Source organism: Epinephelus fuscoguttatus, linkage group LG1, assembly GCF_011397635.1.
Source record: "Epinephelus fuscoguttatus linkage group LG1, E.fuscoguttatus.final_Chr_v1".
Taxonomy (NCBI): domain Eukaryota; kingdom Metazoa; phylum Chordata; class Actinopteri; order Perciformes; family Serranidae; genus Epinephelus; species Epinephelus fuscoguttatus.
Genome location: NC_064752.1, coordinates 23,963,506 through 23,977,949, shown reverse-complemented (window position 1 = coordinate 23,977,949; position 14,444 = coordinate 23,963,506). Strand labels below are relative to the sequence as shown.

Below are 14,444 nucleotides of genomic sequence, written 5' to 3'. Positions count from 1 at the left end.
CTAAGATGATTTCAGCTGATCTGAATGTGTTTGCTTTGCAGAAGCGGAGAAGTACAGGAGAGGAAGAGACATGAAATCTGAGGAGCACATACCGCAATGCTTAGATAATTAGTTTCATATATGGTAAAAATAATAGAAAGTGATGTACAGATAGTAAGGTACAGCACGTGTAGGGAGTTGTGTTGTTCTCTTGTCTTTCAAAACAGGAACCACGCCCCCACTGTCAGCGGGAAGGAGTCAGATTAACACGAGGCAGGGGCGTGGTGTGGTGAAGGAGGAAGTGGAACTGCCAATGAGAAGAGGACAACGCCTTGCGTGCACAATGACACTCTGTTACGCTCAAATATACTGGGTCAGGGAAAGGACAGGAGGTCAGACTTCGTGAACTGACACACCTTTGTTGTTCGTCAGGGACGTGAAGTTGAGACCCAGAGCTCTGTAATTTTATTCCTTTACTGCTTAATAAACTACATTAACTGAGACCGAATATCTTCTCCTATTGCTTCATTAAAGAACACGCAGGACTGAGCTCACACATAGCACATTAGAGAGTAGGATGAGACTCTTAGTCCAACAAAAGTCAGGGCCTTGTTAGTCATATTTCAGCTGCTAATGTGAGCTGACTGCTGGGGTCATCTTCCAGAGCAGCATCTCTTCCCACCCCACTGGTTACCCCTGCAGTCCAGGAACTTCTATTTGCAGAACCACAGCATGAAGTGAAATCCCTCCTAAACATTCCATGCAACAACAACACTGTAGAAATATGCAAAGTCCCCGTAAATTTAAACTCTAGACTACAGAAATAACTGTTAAAAACACAGCCAAGACTGCGGGAAATATCACTTGTCTTTTGTCTGCAGCTCCTTATCTCTTGCGGCCATAAAGCTTTTTCTATTTAACAGTTCTTTTTACAAATAATTATTATACAGGACATACTGCAGCGCTGTGCGAGCCCTTCTGTGTTCTTACTTTAAAACCGACAGCAAAGAGAATGAGGATTACACTTTTTTACTTTATTTAATGCTCAGTGCCTTTATAAATCTTTTATTATTTACTCTATGTTTTTGTTAAATTGACATCTTCATAGTTTTTCAGCAGATATTTGCATTTTAATTTGGATTTAACTGTATATTATTAATTATTTCCACATTGCCCTTGTCTTTTATGACTCACTGTTTTAGTTTACTGCAATTTCTCCTTTGAGAATCTATTTGAAAATAAAGAATATATGGATAAATGAATAATTAACCCGTATATAATGCACATATGTCATGCACTGATTATTTCCACAGTGATAATGTTCTCTTTTTTGATCAAATAAGAAGAATAAAATGTGCAGGTGAAGGAGACTTTAAATAATTTCCACGTTTCCGAACATAAGAGAATATCTGTATCCATCTGTGGAATCTTGAGTTCATCATGATTCACTGGGCAACAAGGCTGTAGTCTCTCATTAGAATATTTTTGTGCTATCCAACCCTAATTTGAAATGTGGCAACTGAACCCACAGCCATTATTATTGGTGTCACACAGAACCAAATCATCAAGGACTCTGTTGCAGTGCCAAACCTCTCATTCTTTCAATTACTCTGTGAGCTGCCTCTCCAGTACCAACTACGGCGCATATTCTACAATGTTCGGCCGGTCTCATGAATATCACTGGGGATCAGGAAAGGTAAAGGTTTTCGGTTCATGGCTCGGGTTCCCAAAAGGCTGATGACTACGGACATGAAAAGCCTGAGGTACATCATGATGATACAAAGCTTGTGTGATCTAGACCTCCCCCCATCTGTTTGCACAACAAAGGCCTTGTTGCACACCCCGACCAACTGCTGTGGCAGTAGCCTTGAGTCTGCCCACGGCACCGGCGCTCATCACTTACATGATCTGTCAGCTTTATGCCTGTTGTTTTGTGTTATTTCTCTTACTTTACACTGCACGTATAAATACATTAATTTGTCCTTGCAGCTATACATTAACTACTTTAAAATGTGTATTCTAATTTTTTGCCTGCTGCAGCGTTTCAAACGAGTCCAGTAATAGCTATGCATATTCACTCAATGTCATTTTTGTGATGCAGGGTAAACGCGGCCTTTAGCATTTGTGTAAAGGCTAAAGGCCGCAAAACTTTATCCCCTTGTGACATCTCTGCAGCAGATATGCCATTTTCCCTGCAACTATTAGAGAGACTGCACCACTAAATGAGCACTCCATGTCCCTGCTTGCAGTTATTTTTAATACAGGTCATAATACTATTTGGCGAGATCGTTATATAGGGCCAGTTGTGATTCAGTCTTTGCATCTACCAACGTAAACTGCAATAAATCTCCAGAAATCATCGTTTGTGCTTGAAATGTGTGATTAAGCATTTAGTAACGCCGCAAGTCAATGAATCAGTTTGACTGTCATTAATTATTTCTATCTGTATATTCCAGCCTGATGTGTCTGTAGAGTCTTTGTTCTCGTCTTGAAAGATCCTTCAGCCCACATGAAATGAAAAGCTCGCTCTTTCATGAGTCTGGGTGACGGTGATCAAATGGAATGTGAAAGTGACACCTTTTTCTTTAGGAATGATAAACACACTAGGGATAGTCATTTATAGACATTGTTTACATTATTCCAAAACAGTGGGCTGGAGAAGTTTCTAGAAATATAATATTTAAAATACTCAGTGGACTTTATAAAAATAAATCACACATAGTTACCCTGTAGTCGCTGGCAGTGACATAGAAGATGGGCTGGAAAGCGAGCCAGATGATGCAGGTAGTGTACATGGTGAACCCAATGAACTTGGCCTCATTGAAGTTTTCAGGGCACTTTCGCGTCTTGAAGGCGTAGACGGTGCAGAGGACGATGAGGATGCAGTTGTAGGTGAGTGACATGAGCATGCTGGAGTCCCTGCTGCTGCACTTGAGGGTGACCACGTCTCTCCTCTCCGGGCTCACTTCCTTCCGAACCCCTGGCACCTCCACCAGCAGCCAGATGACAGCCACAAGCAGCTGACAGGAGATAAGAGCGCCGCAGATCGCTACCTGGGAGGCGGGGCTGATGAAGCGCGGCCGCTGGGCTCCGTCCTTCACCCCGCTGAAGATGCGAGCGATACGGTTGGTCTTGGTTAGAAGAGCTGAGTAACACACTGCGAACGAGGTGCCCAGGCCGAGTCGACGTAGGGTGCAAACAACCGTGGAAGGTTTGGCGATGTAGATGAAGGTCATGAGGTAGCACATCAGCACTCCCAACAAGAGGATGTAGGAGAGTTCACGTCCACTTGCTTTAACCACAGGCGTCTCATTGTGCTTGAAGAACAGGCCCACTACCGACAGAGTACACAGTATGCCAAGGCAGGAGATGGTGACAGGCCCGATGGCCCAGGCATCCTCCCATCGGATGTATTCTTCAGGCAGATCGTAGCAGCCAGTTAAGTTAGCCAGGGGCCACCGACCGAAGCTGCAGTCAGCACAGGTAAACTCATCCTGTAGGTACTGGTAGGGCTGACAGGGGATACAGATCCAGCAGCACACGTCTCCAGGCTGCATGCTCTTCACCTCGTTCTTCCTGCAGGGGTCGCTGCACTGGGATGTGGGCGGTACGAGGTCACGCCAGGGCACCAGGGTGGTGTTCAGGGTCAGGATCTGGTCCCAGTAGCCAACCTTCCTGTAGACGAATTTCCCTTCTTCTTTGTGGTAATGGAAGATGTTGTAGCGGCTGATGCTGTCGCCAAAAGAGTCAAAGCGCACTATGTTTTCTGCGTCTGCGGGTCTGAACGGAGCTGGTAGGAAGCAAAATACAAGGATATAAGAGAATAACAAGAGGGTAACATTGATTTTGTAAGGTTTATAGTTAACACTAAAGATACTGTACAATTGTGCTTATAAACAGTATAAAAAATTACTGTTGTGGTATTCAAAAACTAAATGGCTGTAAATAATTAACACACTCATTCCTGCCATTGTAGCCAAATGTGAGTATTCATTCATACTACCAATATCCAATATTCTCAGAATAGTGCGTTCCAGATAGGTTCCCCTCCCACTGATTCATCCGTGCTAATTCATGAATAATTTTTGCTAACTGAATAATTACAAAGCTCTTTTCAGTGCTGCAGAGGAAATCATTTGAAGTTTTAATCCAGTGCTGTGCTTATTTGCAACTGTCGTTTGCCTTAAATTAAAACGTTTATAATTATATTAATCACATTCTTAGCTATTAAAAAACTCACTTGGAATAAGCACATACAACACAAGCATTCCTGTTAGATTGAAATGTTTGCTGTCATAGCTGTGCTTACCATCAAACTTGGTCTTCAGGATGAACTCCTTGTAGAACCTTTTGCCGTTACCTGGTTTCATAGCATCACAAACCTTGGATGTGTTGGAGCATACAGCTTGCCTCATGTTGTGCAGAGCGTAGGCCATGGCATAGACTGCATTCACCACAAACATGATCTTGGACTCCTGCTCAAAAGTTCCATCTCGCAGGCTGTGTTCACTACAGCCATGTTCCTGAAGGCTACAGCTGAACCGGTGCTCCCAGAACTCCTTGAACCACGGGTTCCTTGTGTTGGTGTACGGGTTCAGCTTGGTGAAGTAGTCTTCAAACTCTCTGATTGGGTAAGAGGCCAGCTCGATGGTGAAAGCCCCATCTGCTGCTGTCTCGCTGCCCCTCACCACACTCTCCTGCGCTCCCCAACCATCGCTGGCCACCCAGGTGAAGGTGACGTTCATGCGAGCAGCAGACACCAGCAGCTCACGGGCGTCTTCGCTGCGGGTGAACAGAATGACCACTTTGGCGTTGGACTTCTGCTGCAGAGCACGGATCACATTATCATAGCCCTGGCGGTTCATGGAGCGGCTCACCTTGGCTGAGGTGGCGATGCAGATTTGGCGAGTGCGTGCTTCCTGCTGGAAGGCATCAATGCCAGTCTCACCGTAGTCGCCCTCTGACGCTACTGTCGACACGTAGGTCCAGTTGAAGTAACGCAGGATCTCGGCTATGGCCTTGGCCTGGTAGAAGTCAGGGGGTACAGTGCGGGCAAAGTAGTCATAGCGGGTCTTATCGCTGAGCTTTGAACTGGTGGAGGCATAGCTGATCTGAGGGATCTGGAACAATCGCAGGAGGTTGGCCACCTGGAGGAGGAGAAGGAAGATATTTGATTAGGGTTATTCATTAGGTCACTTGTACTGGATGTAGTGTCTGTAGTGTCACAGTATAGAGCAAGACAAGCCATGGCAGAAGCTTAACATGCATAATGAGGCTCTCCTGCCAGAATCAAATGAAGGACTTTCTTGCATATTGAATTGCATCAAGCAATTCACTGTCACAGACAAATTTTCAATGTCAGAATAAAATCATGAGCATTCTTCTAGGGTAATGGTGAACTCCTGTGATCTTGATTGTTTGATGTAAAGTGGTCATAAAACTCAGTGCAAGCTGTCTTAAGTCAGTCTTTGTCTCGTCTTTACGTACTGATAAAATCAAACATGTTATCGTCAGTTTTTCATCTTGGTTCAACGATGGAAACATTGTCAACAACCAATAGGTACGCTATCTTCAGTACGAAACAGGAAGCAGCAAACCAGGTAGACAGTAAACATGGAGGGGATTCTAGGGAGGCGCAAGAACTTTGTCAGTCAGACAGACCTTACTGCCACAGTTCTCTCAATCAGGGTGATCCTCTTTTTCTTCTTGACCAGTTTTCCAGAACAAAGCACTGCACACACAAGGGCAGCTGTGGCCAAAAGCTGCTTCTGTTTCTCTTTTGTTCAACAGTTTTTCGTCTTGTACATTTAAACCAGGAGCAGGATGGGAAATCATCTCAAAGGGAATCTAGTTGTACATCCCCAGTCTTTGCAAAATCTCATGGTCTGTGACTAAAAACTTTGTAACTCATGATACATTTTCTTTAGATGTGAGAGGGTGTCAGACTTTAGTCTTTCAAAAATCTTTTCAAAGTCTTCTGGTGCATGGCAGGCATTAGACTGCTCGACAGAATGTCCTGGAGAACACTGAGCTGAAATACATTATAAAGCTTCTTAGAGTTGAAGGGAACTGCAGAGTTGGGTGATACTTATCTGTGGGTTTTTCAGTATGAGCAACCCTGTCACATTACACAAGCCATTTAATACATTGTTATTCTAAAAATACTGATTACAGGCACTTTAACAGATCTAGAGTGATACAGTTGAAGATGCTTGTGCAGCTGCCGATCATAAAAGGCGCTCACCGTTACAACCTTGATGATAGCTGATAATTTTGAGTGCGGTACAGTTACATTTCCCCTTATAATTTCAAAAAGTACTTTAGTTTTGATGAAAGTTCTACAACAAAATGCTGCAATGCTGCATTTCAAATCTCTCAAGTCGCTTTAAGCCTTTTTGCTTTTCAGCTTGTAGATATCCATCTGGTCTGCAGGTGAAGTGGAGCCATGAAAGGGCAGAGCTGCTACCTGATGTGCCTCAGCACTGTGGCAGAGCCTGGCAGTGGAAACAGCAACAATTCAATGTTCCTCTATCTCAAACTGTTTACTCTGTCAGGGATCCACATCACCAACAGCTAGTGCCACAAATCCCTTTGCAGAGAGCGCCAGATAACAACATCAGCAACAATGGCAGAGAGATAAGAATTTTATCAGAGTGTTTCTGCTGTTTTTCGGAGCTAAAGCCATTCTGTCAAGTCATTAAAGTCTCGTGACAGATTCTGCCAGCAGTTATGATGCCTACCTAACCCAGACATGTGTATTGATTTCCTTGTGGAGATGATAGTTTGTGGTGCTGAGTTAAAGGTTTCAAGGGGTGGATGATAATTTTGACTGAAAACCCAACGATGTTGGACACAAGCCTGCTGAAGTGATAGCGTAAAATCACGGCAATTATTTTCCCACACAGCATTACAGAGCTAACTATGACAGAGAGCTGCTGAAACTTGTCATTTTGCAGGATTCCTCATGAGAAACAGTGGTGATTAGTGAATACCCATGAGCTTCAATATGACGACCTCCTCCCTCAGGCATCATTGTATGCCTGGAGGCTTCCCAAACAATGGCATCCCCATGGATGTAATTGGAACCTTCCTCACTCACACTAAGTCCCATTAAAACTAATGTTCTCTGTTACAGCTTCCTCAATCTTACCCACACAAACTTAAACAGAGCAATCAGTCCTTTCTGTGATATTAAATATTCCAAGTGTTTTATACTTTATGTGCACTTTGATCAATTTTCTGCATGTGGTGTATGCCCTGAACAAGTTACTCAACAATCTTTCTTTAGTCACGTTAGCGGCATGGCTCTAGAAGCAATCTTGGTACCCATCAGCTATCAGTCTGACAACCATAACGCTTCTGGGGGCAAGGGCCAATATCTCGGGAGATCCGGCGTAGTGAGCAGTCATTCGTGCTCGTCCATGCTCCGGTCATTTCGGCTACTCTCAATAAACAGTAATCTGCATGGGAATGATTTGAATAAAAATTTAAAAAAGCTAAAATAAAAATAAATCACTTAGACTATAGCCAATGGATTCTGAGATTGCAGTTTAAATAATGCATTCTGCCTCTCCACACACACTGTTTACCTGCCACTCAAACATGATTGGTCATTATTACTGGGACTATAAACAGAAACCACAATGCTTCTAGTGCCATAAATCATGTCCTGTTGCCTACAGATTTTGCACACATATGCAGATATCTGTTTGTAGAGATTACTCTGCTGGTGGTAATGTCGCTCTATTGGCTGGTTGGTCTTTTACTTTGGTCCAGACTGAAATATCCAAAAAACTATTGGGTACATTCATGTTTCCGAATTGCTGACTTTTCATCTGGCACCACAATCAGGTCAATTTTTCTTTATTCATCTAATATCTCATTTAATGATCAAACTAATGATTATAGTTAGTCTCAGCTTTATCTAATAAATAACAAACACACTAAACTTGAAAATGTTTATCCTAGCCAAGTTCAACATTCAGCTTACAATTACTAGTTTGTTTTTGTAATTATAAGAATTACAAAGTATAATCCAACAAGAAAAATACAAAAAGTGTTGCTGAATTACACAAAAATTTCACTGTCAAGAACAGATAATAAAATAATTACCTAATAAAAATTAAATTTCTTATCATCTATTGTCACAATATTTTTATTCAACTTGGTTTTAATGGTTAAAATAAGATGGTGAATACAACAGTATACCCGCAAAACACCAGCATGTTAGCATTATCATCGTGAGCATTTTAACATTTAGCTCAAAGAACCCCTATTCATATAGCTCGCCACGTTTTCTGACATCGTTCTCTCTGATCCATAGACAGTATAATGTATAAAGTAAACGTAGCCTCTGCGTCTGAAAAGTGAAACCAATTTGGAAGTGTCTTAAACCATACATTCTTTGTAAAGGCCATTTACAGTAATCTCCATAAACAGATTTTTACATACTGTATGTATGTAGAATCTGTAGGTGTAGCAATACATATCCATGGCACCATGTCGATTTGAAAAGCCATGAACTTGTTTTTTGGTGTTGTCCGTGTTTTCATTTTGGAACTTTGACTCTTTCATGGTGTGCAGTCAGGATGCTGGTGTTGGTAAGCGTGCATAGTCTCTGGCTTCTCAGGCATACTGTATCCACCCTTGGCTCCTCCCCAGCTCCACCCACTTGTCCAAATACAGTCACTTTCTGGCTCCACAAAACCAACATAGCGACAGCCCAAATTCTGAACTCAAGGCTTGATAATAGTAGTCCACAAACCGATGTGTGACATCACAGTTGCTACGTTCACTTCTTTTACAAATTTTTTGCTGTGATCGCTCAATTCTCTCCCGCTGACACATTCACCTTTTCACTGCAAAGACCAGCCTTAATATAAAGAGAAGCATTTGTGGGCATACATTATTGGACTAAGACAAACAGAGGAGACAACTTGGCACTGAATATGCACGGCAAACGCACTCTGTTTTGCCTCGGAAATCACTGACATTAACTCTGATCTGCAAGCGGTCGTGTGCTTAACCTCTTTAATCTAAAACACCCCAAAGACAAGCGCCAGCAGGAAACACAGGCACACTACAAGTTCTTGAGGGGATGAATGGAGTAAATATGATGTATTTAGACAAGCGCACAGCGCCAGGCGGTAGTCCTCTCCACTGTTTGTAGCAGAATATAGGGCAGAGGTCTCATCAAATTACCCACTGGGAGATGTGATTTCTGTTGTTCATGTATGGAGGAAACTGATTAGAGCTGTGCATTTACTGATTCATTTATGTTGCCTGGGATATACTGTATGGAGTATTTTGTATGCAGAGTAACATACGAGCAGCCATACTGAGTCAGTCAGCCACACTTGCATAGTAATAAGATAGTTTCCTCTTGCAGGATTTTCAGACAGGCAGTTGGCCTTCATCAATAGATTCTTGGAGAGGCTTGACAGCGCACCTTTCAGGACGTTACTGGAGTGTATGACAGTAACCGTCTGTTCATCCTCATGCGGTATTTCCCTCTCACTCAAGTCAGATGAGAACACAACCACAGCACCGGCTCTGAGGTATCATACTGTAAATCTGCTCTCACTGCGAGAGATGCCACAAACTCCAAACTTGTATTTATTTATTCAATTAACTGTAGTAGACGGCGCAGTTTGCAAAGAGTTTTGACTTTGACTAACACTAATTTATTCAAGACTTATACTAACTTTAATCAAAATCAATACACATGACTCTAAACTTTACTCTAACCTGAGTCCATCCCCAGAAAAGACACAGCCAACTTAAGCTTGTTTGGACCACAACTGCAGTAATTTGAGGCACCAATTAGGTGCTCTTCACAGTCCGCTGGTTCAAAATCCAAAAGAGGTCCCCCAAATGTGGCACACTGTGTTTTGGACCATAGAATCTGAAAAACAATACATGACAGAAGCATATTTACACCACAGCTTCCCTGCAGAAGAAGGTCTGATTGGACTTTTGGGCGCTCTCTTGCATATATTTTCATATTAACTACATAAAATAATCATTTTTTTTATGCATTACTCTTTTAAGATGTAGAAATCATCTGAATTATGCGCATTTGTCCTGCGAGGACAAGTAAATACAACTATGCAAAGAATTGCAGTATTTCCAAACTGTTGCATTAATTAGATGAACGACCTCATTAGCATTACAGGTTATATCTAATATATCACTATGATTATGGCGGTACATTGTGAGCTTAAGGTCTTGTTTTGGTTCTATTATTCAGCAGGTTCATTAGTGAAACTGTGATTGTTTTTTGTAGTGTTATGAATGCCTCCTTCCCTTTAGTATTCGTTAAACCCAGACTTTGCAGTGTTGTGTAATATAGATTTTATACACAGTGCACTGATTGCATAATATTTAAACAGAGATTAATGCTACTGCACAAATACCATTATGTGTCAAGAGCGGGGTTTTTGCTGATTTACATTAATTTTAGTGGCTTGTTTGGCAGGCAGTTAATAAAAGTCTAAAATTCAATTATATAGGTTTTAACCAAAGTGTAAATAAATGCATCAGTATTGCAGATTGTGTCACATTCTTCATATTTCAAACATAAATGTCCATGAGAGACTCAGCGTGTGAAGCCAGTTTGTTCAAATATTATAGTAGATGGATATAAAATTGCTGTTTTTCTAAATGTGATTAAACTCAACTTTATTAAATCACATATCGTACTATTTATTTGTATCTCACACTGTGCTGTAACTGTTCTGTACATTTTCTTCTCCCATTTAATCATATCTTAATTTTTATCTTCAGTCTTCTTATTATTTTAAATTCTATTCATATGTCTTTTTATATTTTCTTGCATCTCTCTAATGTCTTGTCCTAATGCCTCTTATGTCTTAGGTAATGCACTTTGAATTGCTTTTGTTGTTGAAGGGTGCTACATAAATAAATTTGCCTTGCCTGAGATCCTGCACAGAATGATTTATGTGCTGAGTGTGATGCTGATGCTTTTTATATTCACCTGCTGAACTGATACTTCACCCCAAAAAGTCCAAAATATATATATTTTTCCTCTTACCTGAAGTGCTGTTTATCAGTCTACATTGTTTTGGTGCGAGTTGCAAAGTGTTGGATATATTGGGTGTGGGGATGTCTGCCTTCTCTTGAGTATGATGGAGCAAGATGGCACTTGGCTTGTGGTGCTCAGAGTGCCAAAGTGTATTTGTAAAAAAAAAAAAAAAAAAAAGAAAACAAAACTTAACAGTAATGTGTCTTTCCAGGAATCATGATACAGTTGCTCAAGACAGACCTTGTTGTGAGCAGTTTCATGTAGGAACTATTTTCTTTGTACTGAACTACACCTGCCAACCATATAACCATGCAGAAGGAAGCGTGCATCAACTCACCACTGAGCTAGCTAACATGACAGCTCAGCCAAGGAGGACGCCATTAATGTTTACATCTCACGCAGTCATGATGCACGCTTCCTTCTGTGCAGTGATACGTTTGGTGGGTGTAGTTCGGGAGAAAGAAAACAGTTCCTAGTTCCTACATGAGACTACTCACAATAATGTCTTTGGATTATCTTGAGTAACCAGGTCATGATTTCGTAAAGACATATTGCTTTTGAGTTTGTACATGATTTCTTTATTTTGAAACTGAGAACCACAAGCTGAGTGCCATCAAGTTCTATTATATTCAAGAGAAGGCAGACATGTCTATGGATGATATCTCCAACACCTGGCAACTCACACCAAAACAATCTAGACTAATACATATGACTACAGGTAAAGAGAAAAATATGTATTTAGCATTTGAAGGTGAACTGTTTCTTTAAATTTTTAGTTTCAGATGTGAAATGTACATGCAGGATTTGTGACATCACAACTTTCTTAGGCACCAATTAGTGTGCGATTGGTGAACGTACACTGAGACTAGACTTTCAAGTGAATGTGTGTGTGTGTGTGTCCAGCAGATACATTTTTTAAATGAAGACAATTATTCATAGATTCAGGATTTTTCAAAGAGGGAGAAGGAGTAGATGTAGTTTAAGAATTTAAGCTATACAGGTGAGGTTTCATGTGGAGAAAACAAATCAGGCACAAATAATTATTCAAAGCAGAGTATCTTTATATGTCTTAAAGCATGTATGGTGTATCTTTAATAAATAAAGAAATGGATTTATATGGACCAACAAGAAAACATTTATGAGGATCCCATTTATGAGTCCCTTAGCGTTCTCCCTCACCTTTGGCACTGGTTTTATTCTCTCCTTTGTTCCCTCTGTGACACAGCCTTCCAATAAATGTATTACATGACAAACAGCCCCTGAACAATATATAACATGAGTGCTTAATGTTTACAGCTGCAGTGTTTACAGCCACAGCTTGATCTACAGTCATCTCACACCGTGTTGTGCCTCTTTCCTGCGAATCTTCACTGCAATATCTAAATAAGAAATACCAAGCTATTAAAGTTAAACATGTATAAGACTGCAGTGAGCGCTGATATTTCAGGTACAGAGGAAAAGAGTAAGCTGGGAATGAGAGTGTGTAGTCATAGTGGTGTTTTGCATTAGGACAAACTAATAAACGCGTGTTTGTGTCAATACCTGCTCAATTATCATAATATAATCGATAGGAAAAAGATTGCAAATAAGGTTTTAAAGCTCCTGAGACGTTCTGACTTATGAATCCATACAGCTGAGTCTGTAGTTAATGCTTCATATGATGTGTACAAGGAGCAGTATTATGGGATTCGAGGCATTGTGGAAAGACATGAGACAGCTGGAACATGTGCCATGTCTCTTACTCATGTGTCTGTCATGATTTTTTTCAACATGAAAAGTCCATCTGCATGTCCCCGAGGTCCCTGTCAAGCTGAGCCCTACAGTGGATACAGTAGATGGCATGCAGAGTGAAACTTCAGGACGTACAGCGCATCAGTCCTGCCACTTACCGAAGGTCCTGAAATACATGTTATGCATTATGGATATGATGCACATCACGACTAAGTTTGGTATGATGCATTTTTAGTGCAATGTCGATGTTGCAATTAATAGCAAAACCTTGAATATACAAAAAAATGTCCTTTGTGACTCATTGGGGTGATTTTTCATACTGTGCAAGTGTAATGACATGCAAGCACCCTGCACTGACCAAAGCCATCAGCATGGATGTTTTCCTGATCAAGCCCAGGTAAAAGGATCCAACAGCTAGCCTAGGCATGATGTCGCTGTTATTAACTTTGCATTTCTTATCAAAGGGTTTAGTCATCATGTCAGTAACAGAGTAAAAAATGTCCTAAAAAAAAAAAAAAGAAAAACCCAAGGAAAAGCTAAAACCTTCACTTTAGAGATGCCACAAGAAAGAAACCAACATGGTCCATTTTAAATTAGCGTTTCTATCGCTGTAGTTTATGTATAGGACCTTAGATGGGCTGAATACTCTCTGCCAGTGATTCCCAACTGGTGGGCTGTGGTCCAAAAGTGGGTCACAGGTCCTATCTGAACTGACCACAAGGGATTCGCAAACGTGAAGTTTGTAAAAAAAAATAAATAAATAAATAATGTACTTCATTTCTAAGTACAGTGAATTTCCAGTATAGAGCTTTAATTTTGAAGTGCCGTTTCCTGCTCTAAAATTTCTGACTAACGGACAGCTACTTTACAGAGACAGCAAATTAGCTCGATGACATGGCCAAACACAAGTATGATACTGAAAATATTAAACCGTGTGGACCTTGAACTAATGAGTAAGGAGAAATCTGGACCCTGTGGCTGGACCAGTTGGGAACCACTCCTTTGGAACCAAAACTAACCCTTCAGACATGGTGCCCAGACCTAGGTACGCTAGAGTTTTTACCGCAAACAGTGCCCTTAAATGTGGGCGGGGTTGTTGTCACTCACTGCTCTGTCCAGCACTCACTATATTTCCTCATTACCGGCGACACAGATGGAAGTCTGCACCTTGTTTATCATCCACAAAACGAGGCTGCATGCCGACATTTTCAGAACAAACTAAAACAGGCTGCAGTGAGAGTCTGTCTCCATGGGATATTTAAAAATAGAAGGTTTGTGCATTTAGTCCTTCTAAGGCAAGCCTGGGGGTTTAGTGTTGCCGTAGCCCACAGGTACGACACTCTGCAACGCTGTTTTATTCTCCAAGTAAGGATTAGAATATATGCAGGTCACAAAACCTGGTCAAAGTAAATATATATAAACACCTGAAGATCCACTCATTACTAAAAGTGTATGTCAAATAAAAACTAAAGCAATGGTCACAGTTGTCACAGTGAAATTTAAGGTGTTCTGATGGATTCACGTCATCAGCTCATGCATTGAGTAACATTACAAGTTAACGTTCCACCTTAAAAGTCACAAGCAGTCGGCCCAGTGAATTAAGTTTATTTTTCTCCGACTCCAGCTGCTGCGAGAGGCAGCAAAACACCCTTTCATTTTATAGTTACATGTAAAACTCTCCACGGTATGA

At 41.1% G+C, this 14,444-nt stretch overlaps 1 protein-coding gene across 2 annotated transcripts in view; it reads right to left on the bottom strand.

Annotated features, from left to right (window-relative positions):
• grm2b (glutamate receptor, metabotropic 2b) overlaps window positions 1–14,444 on the bottom strand; it is a 43,474-nt gene that overhangs the window by 5,933 nt on the left and 23,097 nt on the right. For both annotated transcript variants that reach the window (XM_049584537.1, XM_049584528.1), the window contains exons 3-4: window positions 4,289–5,126; window positions 2,706–3,769 (exon numbers count right to left, since the gene is read on the bottom strand). In XM_049584537.1, coding sequence (XP_049440494.1) covers window positions 2,706–3,769; window positions 4,289–5,126 — 1,902 coding nt within the window. The remainder of the gene's footprint in view (window positions 1–2,705; window positions 3,770–4,288; window positions 5,127–14,444) is intronic.